This window comes from Punica granatum, chromosome 1 (assembly GCF_007655135.1).
Source record: "Punica granatum isolate Tunisia-2019 chromosome 1, ASM765513v2, whole genome shotgun sequence".
In the NCBI taxonomy this organism is placed as follows: Eukaryota; Viridiplantae; Streptophyta; class Magnoliopsida; order Myrtales; family Lythraceae; genus Punica; species Punica granatum.
In genome coordinates, this window is record NC_045127.1 from 17,730,695 (window position 1) to 17,745,149 (window position 14,455).

The window sequence follows — 14,455 nt, forward strand, 5'->3', positions numbered from 1 at the left end:
AACCTGATCAATAGAGCATCATCTCGTTTAGCCCATGCCTTAGACCCAACCAAAAGTCAACCGATTCATACCAAACGAGCTCGAAACCATGAAAGAACTGTATCATAACTCGGCGACTATATCAAAACGAGGATTTAAGCTCTTAGAACCATGCAAACTTCCATAAAGCCTTCAAAGAAAACGAAATACAGCTCAGCCCATGCTCTTAACGTAATCTCTAAGCATTGAAATCAAGCTAGAACCATCTTAATCGAACCAACAATCATTTCTCAGCTCAGCCACTATCATAAACTCGACCTCAATCTAAGGAAATCAAGCTAAATGACTCCAAATTAATCAAGAAATCGTTGGGTAACTAAGCCTTCATCACAAACATGTCTTTTACTCATCAAAATCGAGCCAAACGTCCTCCAAATCAACCAAGAAATCATTGCATATCATAGCTATACAAAACCAGCTAAAATAGAGATCGAATAAGCTCACCGGAGTTGCGGAACAGCACAGCCCACAAGCTGGTTGCAGCTGCTGGTCGAAGAAGGTCCTAGCGGGTGTGAGCTCGAAGCTGAATCACATCAGGTGCTTGTACAAACGTATCTTTCAAGCTCGTAGTTGCTGCTGTTGTTCTTTTTTTTTTTTCACTGGGAGTCACCGAGGGAAGGAAGAAGAAGCTAGGAATGGTGTTGGAAATGCTGAGGTTACTCTCTGTTTGTGTTTGTGCCGGAATTGAGAAGGTGCGAGAGAGAGAGACGATCAGAAAGGAGGAGACTAGGGTCGGGTCTGGTCTGCCTACCGTTATGGAGCCCAGAGGGAGTTCAGGGAGAATTAATGGGAGGATTCGGGATCAGCCCAGGGGAAGTTGCGGCTAGGGTTTCCGAGAGAGTGCCTTAGGGTTTTTTTTTTTTGGGAATGAGGTGAGGGTTGAGAGGAAAGGAGGCAGCTGGAGGAGAGAAGTCCGGGTGCTGTCACCAACCGTCCATCAGCTGACCTGAACATCCCGAATTTTCCTCCATTTCTCATGAACCTTTCGGTCTATCTGATATTTTTCCTTGATCTCTACATGAGTTGGGCACATCCTCGTAAAATTTGAAGATCGTTCGACCTCGGGAAGTTCCCGAAACAATGTTTTTTTGACAGCTGGCCCGAACCGGGAGATTTGGTTATGATCTGTGAGAATATATTCGATTCTGTACTAATCTAGCCAAAAATATCTTCTATTTCTTTTTATTTTTTTGAATCTTCAGTGAATTATGAATCCAATGACGTTGGCCATACTTGAAAATAAGAAGAATTGAATTTTTTATGGATTTTCTCCTCGACTGACAGAGTCTGTCCCGGTTTAACAGTTTCGGGCATGGTGCGCTAAAAAATTCATAACTCTCTCTCCGTATTGAATCTTGGAATAAACGATCCTTCAAATTGAACCTAACTCGATTTCCTAGGTCAAGCATATAGAATTCACCCTTTTAGGTTCAAGATTGATCGTGATATGATGCGTCAAATCCCCTGCTCGAGCTGTTGTATTCACTGTTTGGGACCCCAGCTCCCACGAATTTTATCTTTTTGCTCGAAAGGGCTCTCGACGTGATTTTTGCATTGAAATGTCCCTAACTCACCAAACCTTGATCTAAAATTATCGAACTTAGTTCTAGGATCCACAAAAATAGTCGTTCTCATCGAAGAAAATGATACAGAGACGTGATTTCCCCTTTGTTCATTGCCTTCGGTTCGAATATTAAGAATTCGTGCCTTACTCTTCGGAATCAATTGTGTGTGCTACAAAATTCTTTATGTTTCCCTTGCTATTTTTTTGTTAGAGTTGTGGAACCCTAGTCGGGAGCCTTGTTGATGTCATATCCTAGAGCCGGTGGACCAAAATGGGATGCTGACAGCTTGCCCCTCTTTGGTTGCGTACTCGGATAGAGGATGCAGCCAAAGACTATACGAAGCACCTCGTTTGGTCCTGGCGACCGTTTGGTAATTCTCCTCGTTTTTGTTAATATGTGGGCCTGTTGCAAAATAGTAAAAACCATAAATTAGTAAATGTGGATGCATACTTGAAGGACATTAAATGTGGACAAGAAGTCCAGAGAACGATATGGACACAAAGTCCGAAAAGCAATCAAAGTGGACACGAAGTCCAATATGCAGTAAATGTGGGCACGAAATCTGAAATGTAGTAAATGAGGACAGGAAGCCCGAAACAGAGTAGGTGCGGACACGAAGTCCTGAAAGCAGTAAATAAGGACACGAAGTCCGAAACGGAGTAGATGCGGACACGAAGTCCGGAAAGCAGTAAACGAGGACACGAAGTCCGAAAGTGGTAGATGAGGACACGAAGTCCGAAAGTGGTAGATGAGGACACGAAGTCCAAAATGTAGTGGACGCGGACACAAAGTCCGGAATGTAGTAAGTGAGGACACGAAGTCCAAAAATAGTAAATGCGGACACGAAGTCCGGAAAGCAGTAGATGTGAAATGCAATAAATGAGAACACGAAGTCCGAAATGCAGTAGATACGGACACGAAGTCCGGGAAGAAGCAAATGAGGACACGAAGTCTGAGAAGAAGCAAATGCAGACGCGAAGTCCGAAAAATAGTATATGCGAACACGAAGTTCGGAAAGCAGTATACGCGGACACGAAGTCCGGAAAGCCGTAAATGTGGACACGAGGTCCGAAATGCTGATGTGGACACGAAGTCTGGAAAGCAGTAAATGAGGACACGGAGTCCGAAATGCTGTAGATACGGACACGAAGTCCGGGAAGAAGTAACTGCGGACACGAAGTCCAGAAAGCAGTAAATGCGGACACGAAGTCCGGAATGCAGTGAATGTGGACACAAAGTCCGGAAAGTAGTAAATGAGGACACGAAGTCCGAAATGCAGTAGGTGCGGACACGAAGTCCGGAAAGCAATAAATGAGGACACGAAGTCCGAAATGCAGTAGATGCGGACACGAAGTCCGAACAACAATGAATGCGGACACGAAGTTCGAAATGCAGCAGATGCGGACACGAAGTCCGGAAAGCAGTGAATGCAGACACGAAGTCCGGAAAGCAGTAAATGAGGACACGAAGTCCAAAATGCAGTAAATGCAGGCACGAAATCTAAACGTAATATATGCGGACACGAAGTCCGGAAAGCCGTAAATGCCGACACGAAGTCCGAAATGCAGTGAATGCGGACACGTAGTTCGGAAAGCAGTAAATGAGGACACGAAGTCCGGAAATCAATAAATGAGGACACGAAGTCCAAAATGCAGTGAATGCAGAAATGAAGTCTGGGAAGCAGTAGATGCGGACACGAAGTCCGGAATGCAGTGAATGCGGACACGAAGTTCGGAAAGCAGTAAATGAGGACACGAAGTCCGAAATGCAGTAAATGTGGACACGAAGTCCGAAATGCAATAGATGCGGACACGAAGTCCGGAATGCAGTGAATGCAGACACGAAGTCGGGAAAGCAGTAAATGAGGACACGAAGTCCGAAAAGCAGCAGATGCGGATACGAAGTCCGAAATGCAGTGAATGCAGACAAGAAGTCCGAAAAGCAGTAAATGAGGACACGAAGTCCGAAGAACAGTGAATGCGGACACGAAGTCCGAAATGCAGTAGATGCGGACACGAAGTTCGGAATGCAGTGAATGCAGACACGAAGTCTGGAAAGCAGTAGATGCGGACACGAAGTCCGGAATGCAGTGAATGCGGACACGAAGTCCGGAAAGCATTAAATGAGGACACGAAGTCCAAAATGTAGTAGATGCGGACACGAAGTCCGAAATGCAGTAGATGCGGACAAGAAGTCCGGAATGCAGTGAATGCGGACACGAAGTCCGGAATGCAATGAATGCGGACACGAAGTCCTGATAGCATTAAATGAGAACACGAAGTCCGAAATGCAGTAGATGCGGACACGAAGTCCGAAATGCAGTAGATGCGGACACAAAGTCCGGAATGCAGTGAATGCGGACACGAAGTCCGAAAGGCATTAAATGCGGACACGAAGTTCAGAATGCAGTAAATGCGGATACGAAGTCCGGAAAGCAGTAAATGAGGACACGAAGTCCGAAAAGCAGTAAATATGACACGAAGTCCAGAATGTCGTAAATGTGGACACGAGGTCCGAAATGCCGATGCGGACACGAAGTCCGGAAAGCAGTAAATGAGGGCATGATGCGAAAGTGCAGGGAATGTAGAAGCAACGACTAGTGTTAGGGAATGGCGCGGGGCGCCGAAGAGGGGCGCTTGGCATTGGGTCATGGCTTTGTTGGGATGGTGTAGTGGTAGGCGTGGCTGGCATTGCCGCCGGGGTGGTTGTGTTTTGCCCCTCGGGCGGTTGTGCGTCTGATCTGCCAGAAGCCAACCTCACCACTAGGGCGGTTGCTCGTTGCTCTGCCGGATGCCGACTCTGTCACAGGGGCGATTGTAGTTTGATGGGGACGCCCTGGTCTTGTGATGAAGGACTCGAGTTCTAGACGAAGTGCCCACGTACCCCGAGGGATGGGGAATCAGAGTCCGCCGTAGTTCCGACGTTTGTTGTACCTGTGATCCTGACATCGGTAGTAAGTCATGGGATTACTAGCAATTTATAAGCACAGGTAAAAGAATGTGTTCGCGACGCATGTTCTTCAGGCGACCCGTAGAGAGTTTTTACTTTGGCGATGCGAATGAGATCCCATTTTCGAAGGCCTCAATGTAAGGCCTCTAAGGCTCCTGTTGGCCATGCACGAGCATATCGAGACATTCTCAATGATGCCCTAACGGCTCTGTCGATTATTCGACGCGCCCGTCGGCTTAGGACCCTTCTCGTCAAGGTACCGTAGGGCGGCTGCGCTTGTGACCCGCGTGGGGATTTTTTTTGCCTAGATTTGATTAGACTCGGTCTGACCATTTCCAGAATGCTATGACTAGACCTCAGAAAGGAATGTCTGGGATTTCGGCTTTGTGGTAGCCTGTTGAAGGGTGGCTGTGACCCATTCTGGAGTTATGTAAAGACAAACAAAAAAGAGAAAGCTTGGGGGGAACGCGTTGCCCCAGGCTAAAAGGATACACGAGTTCACGCTTGTAGCGAGATGTACCATTTTTCCTCTGTTCTTCTGTTGTGTAGGCTGTATCAAAGTGCTTAGATAGCATGCTCGGTTTGCCCACTGTGCTTGAGGAGGAATCCACGCTGGACGGTTGAGCTGTGTTGGAGGGCTGATTGAGGATCATGTTGGAGTAGATAATTTGGCCACTTCCGTTGAGGATCTCTAGTCCGCACGATGTGTGAGAGACTAGAGGGTCAATTTTATCTATCTCTCATTTTGCTCTCCTTTTGCTACGGTCACCCACCTCGGGGTCGCACCTCTCAACCTAAAGGGGAGGAGCTCTTCTTTTGCCACAACCGCCCCAAAGGGTTTCCGGTCATGCCTCTCTTTTACCCTAGCTTTTGCCTAGGCCGCCCCAAAAGGGGTTTTCGACCTAACAGACTCGATTCTTTTATCTCTCGAGTTTGCAAGGGCGAAGGTTTCGAAGGATTCAACCTCCGAGTGCATTGTTTTCTATCTCCGTCGAGGAGTCGTGTCTGCTGCTCCCCTTTTTTCGGTGTTTGTTGATTTTTCTAGATTGGCGAAGCCGGAGTTTTAAATCTCGACGGTGCCTTATTTTGTTCATTGGCGGGTTTTTCCCGCATCTTTCCTCTCTCTTCATTGGCGGGTTTTTCCAGCTTCTTTTTGCTCTGTTTTTTTTTTTGCAGCTGGGGTTTGTTTTGTTTCCCATGTCTTTGTTTGAAACTCCGAGATTTTGCATCGCCGAGGCCGCTTTGGTGTGTTTCGCCTCGTGGAGACTTGTTGTGTGTTACTAGCCCTATTTTGTGAGGACTAGCTTTCTTGGAAGTTTGACTCTCGGGCACTCAGAAGTCGAACTCCGTGTCATTTGCCCTTGCAAGCATTACATGTGAATTTCCCCTGTTATCTAGGAAAAGAAAATGTCAAATTGCCCCATGTGGAATAAGGAACCGAGGTTGTCTCGGCGCGAATGTTGAACGGGGATGCCCCAGTCTTCATTTGTTGAAGTGGCCCGTGGTAGGCGTCTGATTTGATGTCTCCGATCATCTCTTGTTGTTTTTTCCAGCACGTACCTCTTGGAGGGTGCTCGCTGTTAAATCCACTGGATGTTCGAGGAAGACAATTGTATCAATGCTGAGTGATTCGCTCGATTGTCCTTGTTTTCGACTTCATATGGGGGTACCTCATCGTCGGACACCTCCCTCGTCAAAGAATAAGAAAAGGGTCCGAGACAAGTTCTCAAGGAAGCGTGAACTCGTGCATCGCTCTTCGCTTGTGGTCAATGTGCCCCTGTGAAGGATGACAAAGAAGACAATGCATTAGGCGATTATGCGGGGAATATGTGGTAAGAAATATGAGGTGGTCCCACAGGAAAATCCCTTTTTGTCCCGCGCGCGACCCATGGGGTGCCACGTGTAGGTGGCATTTGTTTCTGGAAATCCAGTCATCACTACTCTGGAGTGGTTAGACCGTGACTAAAGTCACATAAGCATATTTTCCCTAGTTGCGAGTAAGCATGCGCAGTCGTCATAGGGAAGGCTCGAGGAGTCGGGTCCCATGAGGACAGGCTAGTCGAACAGGTCCAACAGAACTAATAGGGCGTCACAAAGACTGTCCTAATGCTCCATTGAAGGATTTGTTCATGTCGAGAGCCCATTTGTGGGAATGCATTTAAATTAAAGCAAAAAAGAGTTTAAAGAAGATTGCGCATGTTGCCCCCGTATTCAATCGGCGACCACAACAGAGGTGGATGAGATCCATTCTTTGATCAGAGGCATGATCGTGCTGGTATCTCCTGCGATCAAGAGTTGGGTCATGCTCTGCTTGTGGAGCTGTCACTTCCGGTCTTTGCAGCGAAAGGATTAGACTTGCTCCTCGGAGTATCGCTTGGCTGAATTTGAATCCAAGTCGATTTTGGATTTCAGATGAGCCTGAAAGCAGTAAATGCGATGTGTCAAAACCTGAATGTAATAAATGCTGGGCTGGAACCCAAAAGCAGTAAATGTTGGACCGGGGCCCGAAAGCAGTAAATGCAGGATCGAAACCCGATACGGGGCCGAAGCTCAAGAGTGGGGCCGAAGCCCGATGCGGGGCCAAAACCCAAAAGCGGGCCCGAAGCCCGATGCAGTAAATGCGGGGGCTGGAGCCCGATGCAGTAAATGCGTGCTCGGTAAGAAAGTGCAAGAGAGGCAAAAGCAAAGGTCAATGCTGAAAAAAAGTGCAGGGCACTGCAAAGCGGTGACTCTGATTTTTCTTGTGGTCTTGCTTAGTGTTGAAATCCCAAGGAGCTGGATGAGAGACGTTTGTTGTCTCAATTGTGATCGCTCAGTATTCAGGCTGTCTTCTTGTTGGGAATTTCCTGCAATGGGAAAAGAAAACAATGAAAGAGCATAAATTGTTCAGGATTTCAATGCAAGAGTGTAGGGAAGCGAACTGGCCTGGTAGGCGTCGTGCGAGCGCATCGAGGGACGTATGCTGAAGATTCGGCACGGGTAGGGAGTGATGTGCTCACACGACGCCTAGTGACGCACTCTGTTGCATTGAGGGAGGTGCACAGGACAGGCCAAGAAACGTGTTGGAACACGTGGAGGCGTAGAGGAATGGTGAAGATTGTAGGTTGTCTACCAGCGAAATTTGGCACGACTCATCTGTCATGTGAGAATGCGTGGTAGCTGCAAAATAATAAATAAACAGAATACATGCGATGCATGAGTTTTGAAAATACTAATGCGGTCATTCATATTGACTATGATAGTTCAAAGTACAATGCAAGTTTTGAAATTGAAGTCCTAAGTCGATTTTCCATAGCGCTCGGGGAGCAAGCAACCATCGCCATGGAAAGTCCTAGTTCGAGGGTTTGGCGGGGGTGTCTATCCTAGGGTGTATATGGACCCTCGCGGACCCTTTTCCTGGACCTCTCCAAAGCGGCGTTTGCTCGTGCCAATTTCTGATCGCGCCTCTGTAGCTCGGCACGGGTCTGGGCGAGCTCTCTCTGTAGTTGGCGCTGATCAACAAGCTGCTCGTCCTTCTCTGCGACTTCCCGACGAAGACGATCTCTTTCGGCTCTGAGATGAGTGAGCTCGGCTTGGATGGTCATATTCGGAGTGCGAGTTGTGCCGGGTGACCCGCCGTCTCTGACTTGCGGAGAGTTGACGAGATCCTCGTGTGCTGCTGGACCCCATCGGTAGAAGCGAAGGATGTATTCTTCTGTAGCTTGGAAATCCCGCTTATCAAGGGTCGAATGCTCGGGGAAGTATGGACGCTCGGTAATCACAGTTCGCCACGCATCCAGGATCTGTTCGACGTTACTTTGGCGATCTGCGGGTGTTTGATCCTCCCGCCAAGTATGTTCAAATCTAGTTCGCGCCGTATCCTCGAGGACCGTCTGTAAGCCACCGAGTTGCCTCACTACTCGCGCCGGAAAATAAGTGGTAGACCCCGCATGACTCATGAGTGGGACTCCATAAAAATCAGGACACCTAAGGGCCATGGGTCCGGGTGGCATCCATGCGGCACGCCACTTGAAGCCCCTAGGTGCTATTTCACAAAAAATTTTGATCCACTCAGAGACCTTGCGTTCTTCCACACGCAGGAGGGGTAGCAATCGAGAAATAATTGATTCTGGACCATTAAAATACATAATCGAGCGCACCAGACGCAGAGGGTTTGCGTGACTTTGTAGCCAAATTTGTAAAAGCATAGGGGATCCTCTTATCTTTCGGTCACATGTTCTCAAAACGCGGTCGAGGGACCGAATGGTCTCAGCCACGAAGGCTACCTCATAACCACGCCCTCCGACCACTTGGAGGACAATGCTGGCCAAGGCCGCATCGATGAGACTATGCGAGCGAGGGAATAAGAGGGTCCCAAAGATTAGCAATAGAACAGCATGACATAAATCCTTTCGAAGAAAATCCCCCTGGACCCTATGCACTCGGGACTCAATAAAAAAGAGGAGTTTCTCGATTGCAATCTCCGTGCTGCCGGAGTATGCGAGTTCAACATTCAAACGACTCGTAGGAACCCCGAGTAGGCGTGAGACTTGGATTGGTCGGGCGGTGTGGAAATTGGGTTCTACAATGCCGTGGACAACTGCGGTTCGACCGATGAGTGTTCGGTACTCCTCGATGGTTGGCGTGAGCTCAGTACCCTGTATGTCGAAGACGACGCGACTTGGGTTCCAGAATGCGATGGCGGTTTCGAGAAAATTCCAATCAACGTGCCGAGTAGCCAGAAAAGGGATATCCCCTATGAACGCAGAGATGTAACGGCAGTCGATTGGGCGTAATGCTCTCCATATACGGGTAATCTCCTCGAGCGGTGGTGTGACTCTGTCGAGGTGCGGGCAGGAGACCGGGCGTGACATCCCTTACCAAGATGCAAAGAAAATCGACTTAAGACTAGTCAATACAAATGACACCCTAATTTTGAAATAGGATGATGCATGCATGTAGAAAATAAAATGCCCACGGCTTAATGAATAGTATACATCGCACATCACTCTCAAGAATAGAAAAAATTCAAATTGGCGCGCAGACCGACTCAAGGACTGTTGTTGGAGTCGGGTTGGAGGATGGTGTGGAGCTCTTGCAGAATGCATGGTTTTAGTACTACAGGGACCGTGCTACGTAAGGATGGGGGCTCTCGACTCAAGGGTGTCAATTCCTTGAAATTGAGTGGGGATCTTTGGGGGCCTAATCGACGGTCCAACCGTGCGACGTACCTTTACTCGGAACCCCTATCTAACCTGCGTTTCCTAAAATCGGTCGTGGGACGCGACCCGTAGGTACCTGAAACTAGTATGATATGCAATGTGCATGCGAGAAATAAAAATGCGTAAAGTAGATAAGCGGAAAATTGCAGAAAGCGATAAATAAACAAGCAAACAAAGCAAGCGAGAACGAGCCCAAACCCTCTAAGTGTCCCCAGCGGAGTCGCCAAGCTGTGCGCACCTGAATTTCGTCTCGTTGGGTCACGCATGCGCGCTCCTAAATGCAACGCGGCTTGGAAGTGTCCACCTTCTTAGGGACGTGCAACGGATGCACGTGAGAAGGAGTCGCCACTACCTGTTTACGACTTGAAAGTCGAGGGCCGGTGAGTCGCCCGGGTTTAGGGGTATGGATACATCTAGTATGCTAAGGTAATGGTCTTGTACGGAACCGAAAATTCCGAATTCGGGGGTTCTATTACGTGTGGGCCTATATCCCACACGCCCTTTTGGTACTCTAACTTGCTAGACTTGTCATTTTATTTATTTACCGCATGATTTAGGGTTGCATTTGACTTGTCCGTTTTGACACCGTAAATTCGAAGAAACACTCGAACCGTCCACTCTCCGACCGGGATTATTACATGAATAAATATACAACATAAACCCTTACATTGTTCTTTCAAATAAATAAAAGACAAGTTACAATAACTAAATCCCGGTCGTACGTTCGGTCATTATTTCACTCATGCTCACCGTATGGTTTTGGAAAAGACCGAAAATTAAATTAAATGCGCACTCGGTGTATGGGGGCATTGGATCCCGTGATCGACGGTTAGGGGCGTTGAACCCAGTGTGAATCGAGTCCTAAAGGATCGGGCTCGATCCGCATAACAAACAAGTGCAAAAATGTAACAAAAAAGCTCAAATAAACAAACAATGGGGTTTTTGTTATTACCGAATTTACGTGAATTAATTGATTATTAACCGAGATATCTTGATATACAAATCCTACCTTAAAACAAACAAAAGGAGTGATAAATAGGGCATGTAGCATTCAGCATTATTTTAACGGACCCGACAGACATGATGTCTGTAGTCAAGTCCAGAATGTGTGGGTTATTTTTAGGTTATTTTGTATCGTGACAATATGGCTTTTACAGATTAAGAGTATTTTCACCTAAAACCCGAAACCTAACCCTCTGCTTGATTATTTGCCCATGTTCGATTAAGCCGAGTTTGTAATTAATTTGTTTTCCTATGTTTTGACCAATTCTATGCATAAACCTACGCTAGGATGACGGCATGACAAGAACCGGTAATCATGCCCTTGAATCGGTAAATATGTGTGTGCATGAAAATCAAGATTACGTTATACGTATCTCAGTGCTTTTGAAATTGTGAATTTTAAAATGGGCATGACTAATAGTTCTTGAACTGTCCACGCGATTACAAATTATTAATCAATTCGTGCAATCCATTTAAAGGAATCAAGTGATTTAATTTAGCCAAATTTAATGTCCCAATTATCCCGTATGTAGAATTTTAGGTTAATTAAAAACTTGCCGAATGCTTTAGTCTACGGATTTCGAGTCGTCGGATTAGACATTAGTTGACCGCCCGATAAACTCTAATTTCCAATTGCCCTGAAATTAAATACAATTTTTAAACTGAGTTTATATGATTAATCCGAATTCGTATGAGATTTTAATTAAATTATCAAGGAAACATCCAGACACACAAATCACGGGCACACAATCATGTCAAGCTCATCGAATTCCCTCGTCGAACATCGAAAGACCTATCGCATGTTACTAAGTTGGAGATTTCTACCTGATCCCAAGAGATTCTCAGGATGAGCTAGCTCGGAAGATCCTTGACTACCACGGACCGGGGCGGCCTTCAAGTCGGGACTCAGCCTAAGCCTAGGTGAGTCTCCACGTCGTCTTGGAGCTCCATCGGCATTGGCCAAATATCTTCTTATATCTCGCCTTTCTTCTCCTCTTGTGAGACATGCAAGACAAGAAACAAACACGGGAGAAGCGGGACAAAAGCAAATATGCGAGCCATGAACAAGATCGAGAATAAGGCTAATGAAATGAGTTCCAAGACCACCATTGAAATCTGGTCACGACTTTAAAGTCCCAATGACTCAACTTGCTAGCACCCGGAATGACATAAAAGGTTAAGAAAGTCGATACTAAGACATATGGACACAATAACAACTCATGTAATGACTTGAAGGCGGCCAAAACATGTCTCTAAGGATCAAAATCTAGATAGACCAGCAAGCAATGAAGTTACAGCACGTCCATAATCGTTCAATTCAGCCGCACAATTAATTTTAACGTATGGCCTTCAATATTATGTCGAATGTGCTTATACCGAACAGAGAACCATCAAGCAATTCAGTCCGTACCATAATCCCATCACAAATCATCTAAATTATGCTAAAGGACCTCAACCTGATCAATAGAGCATCATCTCGTTCGGCCCATGCCTTAGACCCAACCAAAAGTCAATCGATTCATACCAAACGAGCTCGAAACCATGAAAGAACTGTATCATAACTCGGCCACTATATCAAAACGAGGATTTAAGCTCTTAGAACCATGCAAACTTCCATAAAGCCGTCAAAGAAAACGAAATACAGCTCAGCCCATGCTCTTAACGTAATCTCTAAGCATTGAAATCAAGCTAGAACCATCTTAATCGAACCAACAATCATTTCTCAGCTCAGCCACTATCATAAACTCGACCTCAATCTAAGGAAATCAAGCTAAATGACTCCAAATTAATCAAGAAATCATTGGGTAACTAAGCCTTCATCACAAACATGTCTTTTACTCATCAAAATCGAGCCAAACGTCCTCCAAATCAACCAATAAATCATTGCATATCATAGCTATACAAAACCAGCTAAAATAGAGATCGAATAAGCTCACCGGAGTTGCGGAACAGCACAGCCCACAAGCTGGTTGCAGCTGCTAGTCGAAGAAGGTCCCAGCGGGTGTGAGCTCGAAGCTGAATCACATCAGGTGCTTGTACAAACGTATCTTTCAAGCTCGTAGTTGCTGCTGTTGTTCTTTATTTTTTTTTTCACAGGGAGTCACCGAGGGAAGGAAGAAGAAGCTAGGAATGGTGTTGGAAATGCTGAGGTTACTCTCTGTTTGTGTTTGTGCCAGAACTGAGAAGGTGCGAGAGAGAGAGACGATCAGAGAGGAGGAGACTAGGGTCGAGTCTGGTCTGCCTACCGTTATGGAGCCCAGAGGGAGTTTAGGGAGAATCAATGGGAGGATTCGGGATCAGCCCAGGGGAAGTTGCGGCTAGGGTTTCCGAGAGAGTGCCTTAGGGTTTCTTTTTCGGGAATGAGGTGAGGGTTGAGAGGAAAGGAGGCAGCTGGAGGAGAGAAGTCAGGGTGCTGTCACCAACCATCCATCAGCTGACCTGAACATCCCGAATTTTCCTCCATTTCTCATGAACCTTTCGGTCTATCTGATATTTTTCCTTGATCTCTACATGAGTTGGGCACATCCTCGTAAAATTTGAAGATCGTTTGACCTCGGGAAGTTCCCGAAACAATTTTTTTTTGACAGCTGGCCCGAACCGGGAGATTTGGTTATGATCTGTGAGAATATATTCGATTCTGTACTAATCTAGCCAAAAATATCTTCTATTTCTTTTTATTTTCTGAATCTTCAGTGAATTATGAATCCAATGACGTTGGCCATACTTGAAAATACGAAGAATTGAATTTTTTATGGATTTTCTCCCTCGACTGACAGAGTCTGTCCCGGTTTAACAGTTTCGGGCATGGTGCGCTAAAAAATTTATAACTCTCTCTCTGTATTGAATCTTGGAATGAACGACCCGTCAAATTGAACCTAACTCGATTTCCTAGGTCAAGCATATAGAATTCACCCTTTTAGGTTCAGGATTGACCGTGATATGATGCGTCAAATCCCCTGCTCGAGCTGTTGTATTCACTGTTTGGGCACCCCAGCTCCCACGAATTTTATCTTTTTGCTTGAAAGGGCTCTCGACGTGATTTTTGCATTGAAATGTCCCTAACTCACCAAACCACCTTGATATAAAAATATCGAACTTAGTTCTAGGATCCACAAAGATAGTCGTTCTCATCGAAGAAAATGATACAGAGACGTGATTTCCCTTTTGTCCATTGCCTTCGGTTCGAATATTGATAATTTGTGCCTTACTCTTCGGGACCAATTGTGTGTGCTACAAAATTCTATATGTTGCCCTTGCCATTTTTTTGTTAGAGTTGTGGAACCCTAGTTGGGAGCCTTGTTGATGTCATATCCTAGAGCCGGTGGACCAAAATGGGGTGCTGACACAGTGTTGCTGTGTTTGCCTCCGATTGTGAGAAAGGGTGGTGATGGTGTGTATGTGACGCTGTTGGTGTTGAAGGAAGAGAAGGGGCCGGAGGAAAGGAAGGCAAGTATGTGCATTTTGTTGCTGCTGCGCGTAGATACAGACCCGAGAAAGATGGAGAGAGCAAGAGAGGGATTTGTGTTGTTCGTGATGGAGAGGACGTGATGGTTGACAGTTAAAGAAGAAGAAGAAGAAGAAGAAAGTGAGGGTTGGTGGTGATGTGATGATGGAGACGGTGACGTGAGGGTTAGCTGCCGGAGAGGAAGAAAATCGACTCAGTGCAAAGTTGCTACATGGAAGCAGAGGAGGAAGAAA

The 14,455-nt window shown here is 46.2% G+C and overlaps 1 protein-coding gene across 1 annotated transcript; it reads right to left on the minus strand.

Annotated features, from left to right (window-relative positions):
• Nucleotides 1-7,915: 7,915 nt before the first annotated feature.
• LOC116203979 lies at nt 7,916-11,876 on the minus strand. Its single transcript, XM_031535983.1, has 3 exons — nt 11,582-11,876; nt 8,569-9,408; nt 7,916-8,358 (listed from the first exon to the last, which is right to left on the minus strand). Exons 2-3 carry the CDS (start codon nt 9,404-9,406, stop codon nt 7,916-7,918), a joined length of 1,281 nt encoding a protein of 426 aa, XP_031391843.1. The 5' UTR covers nt 9,407-9,408; nt 11,582-11,876.
• Nucleotides 11,877-14,455: the final 2,579 nt, after the last annotated feature.

What these genes read in the sequence shown, in the direction of transcription:
- LOC116203979 (XM_031535983.1), bottom strand. Translation starts at nt 9,406, where the DNA reads ATGTCACGCCCGGTCTCCTGCCCGCACCTCGACAGAGTCACACCACCG. An exon ending in TTGTGAAATAGCACCTAGGG is followed by an intron (nt 8,359 to 8,568) that starts GCTTCAAGTGGC and finishes AAACACCCGCAG; the next exon opens with ATCGCCAAAGTAACGTCGAA.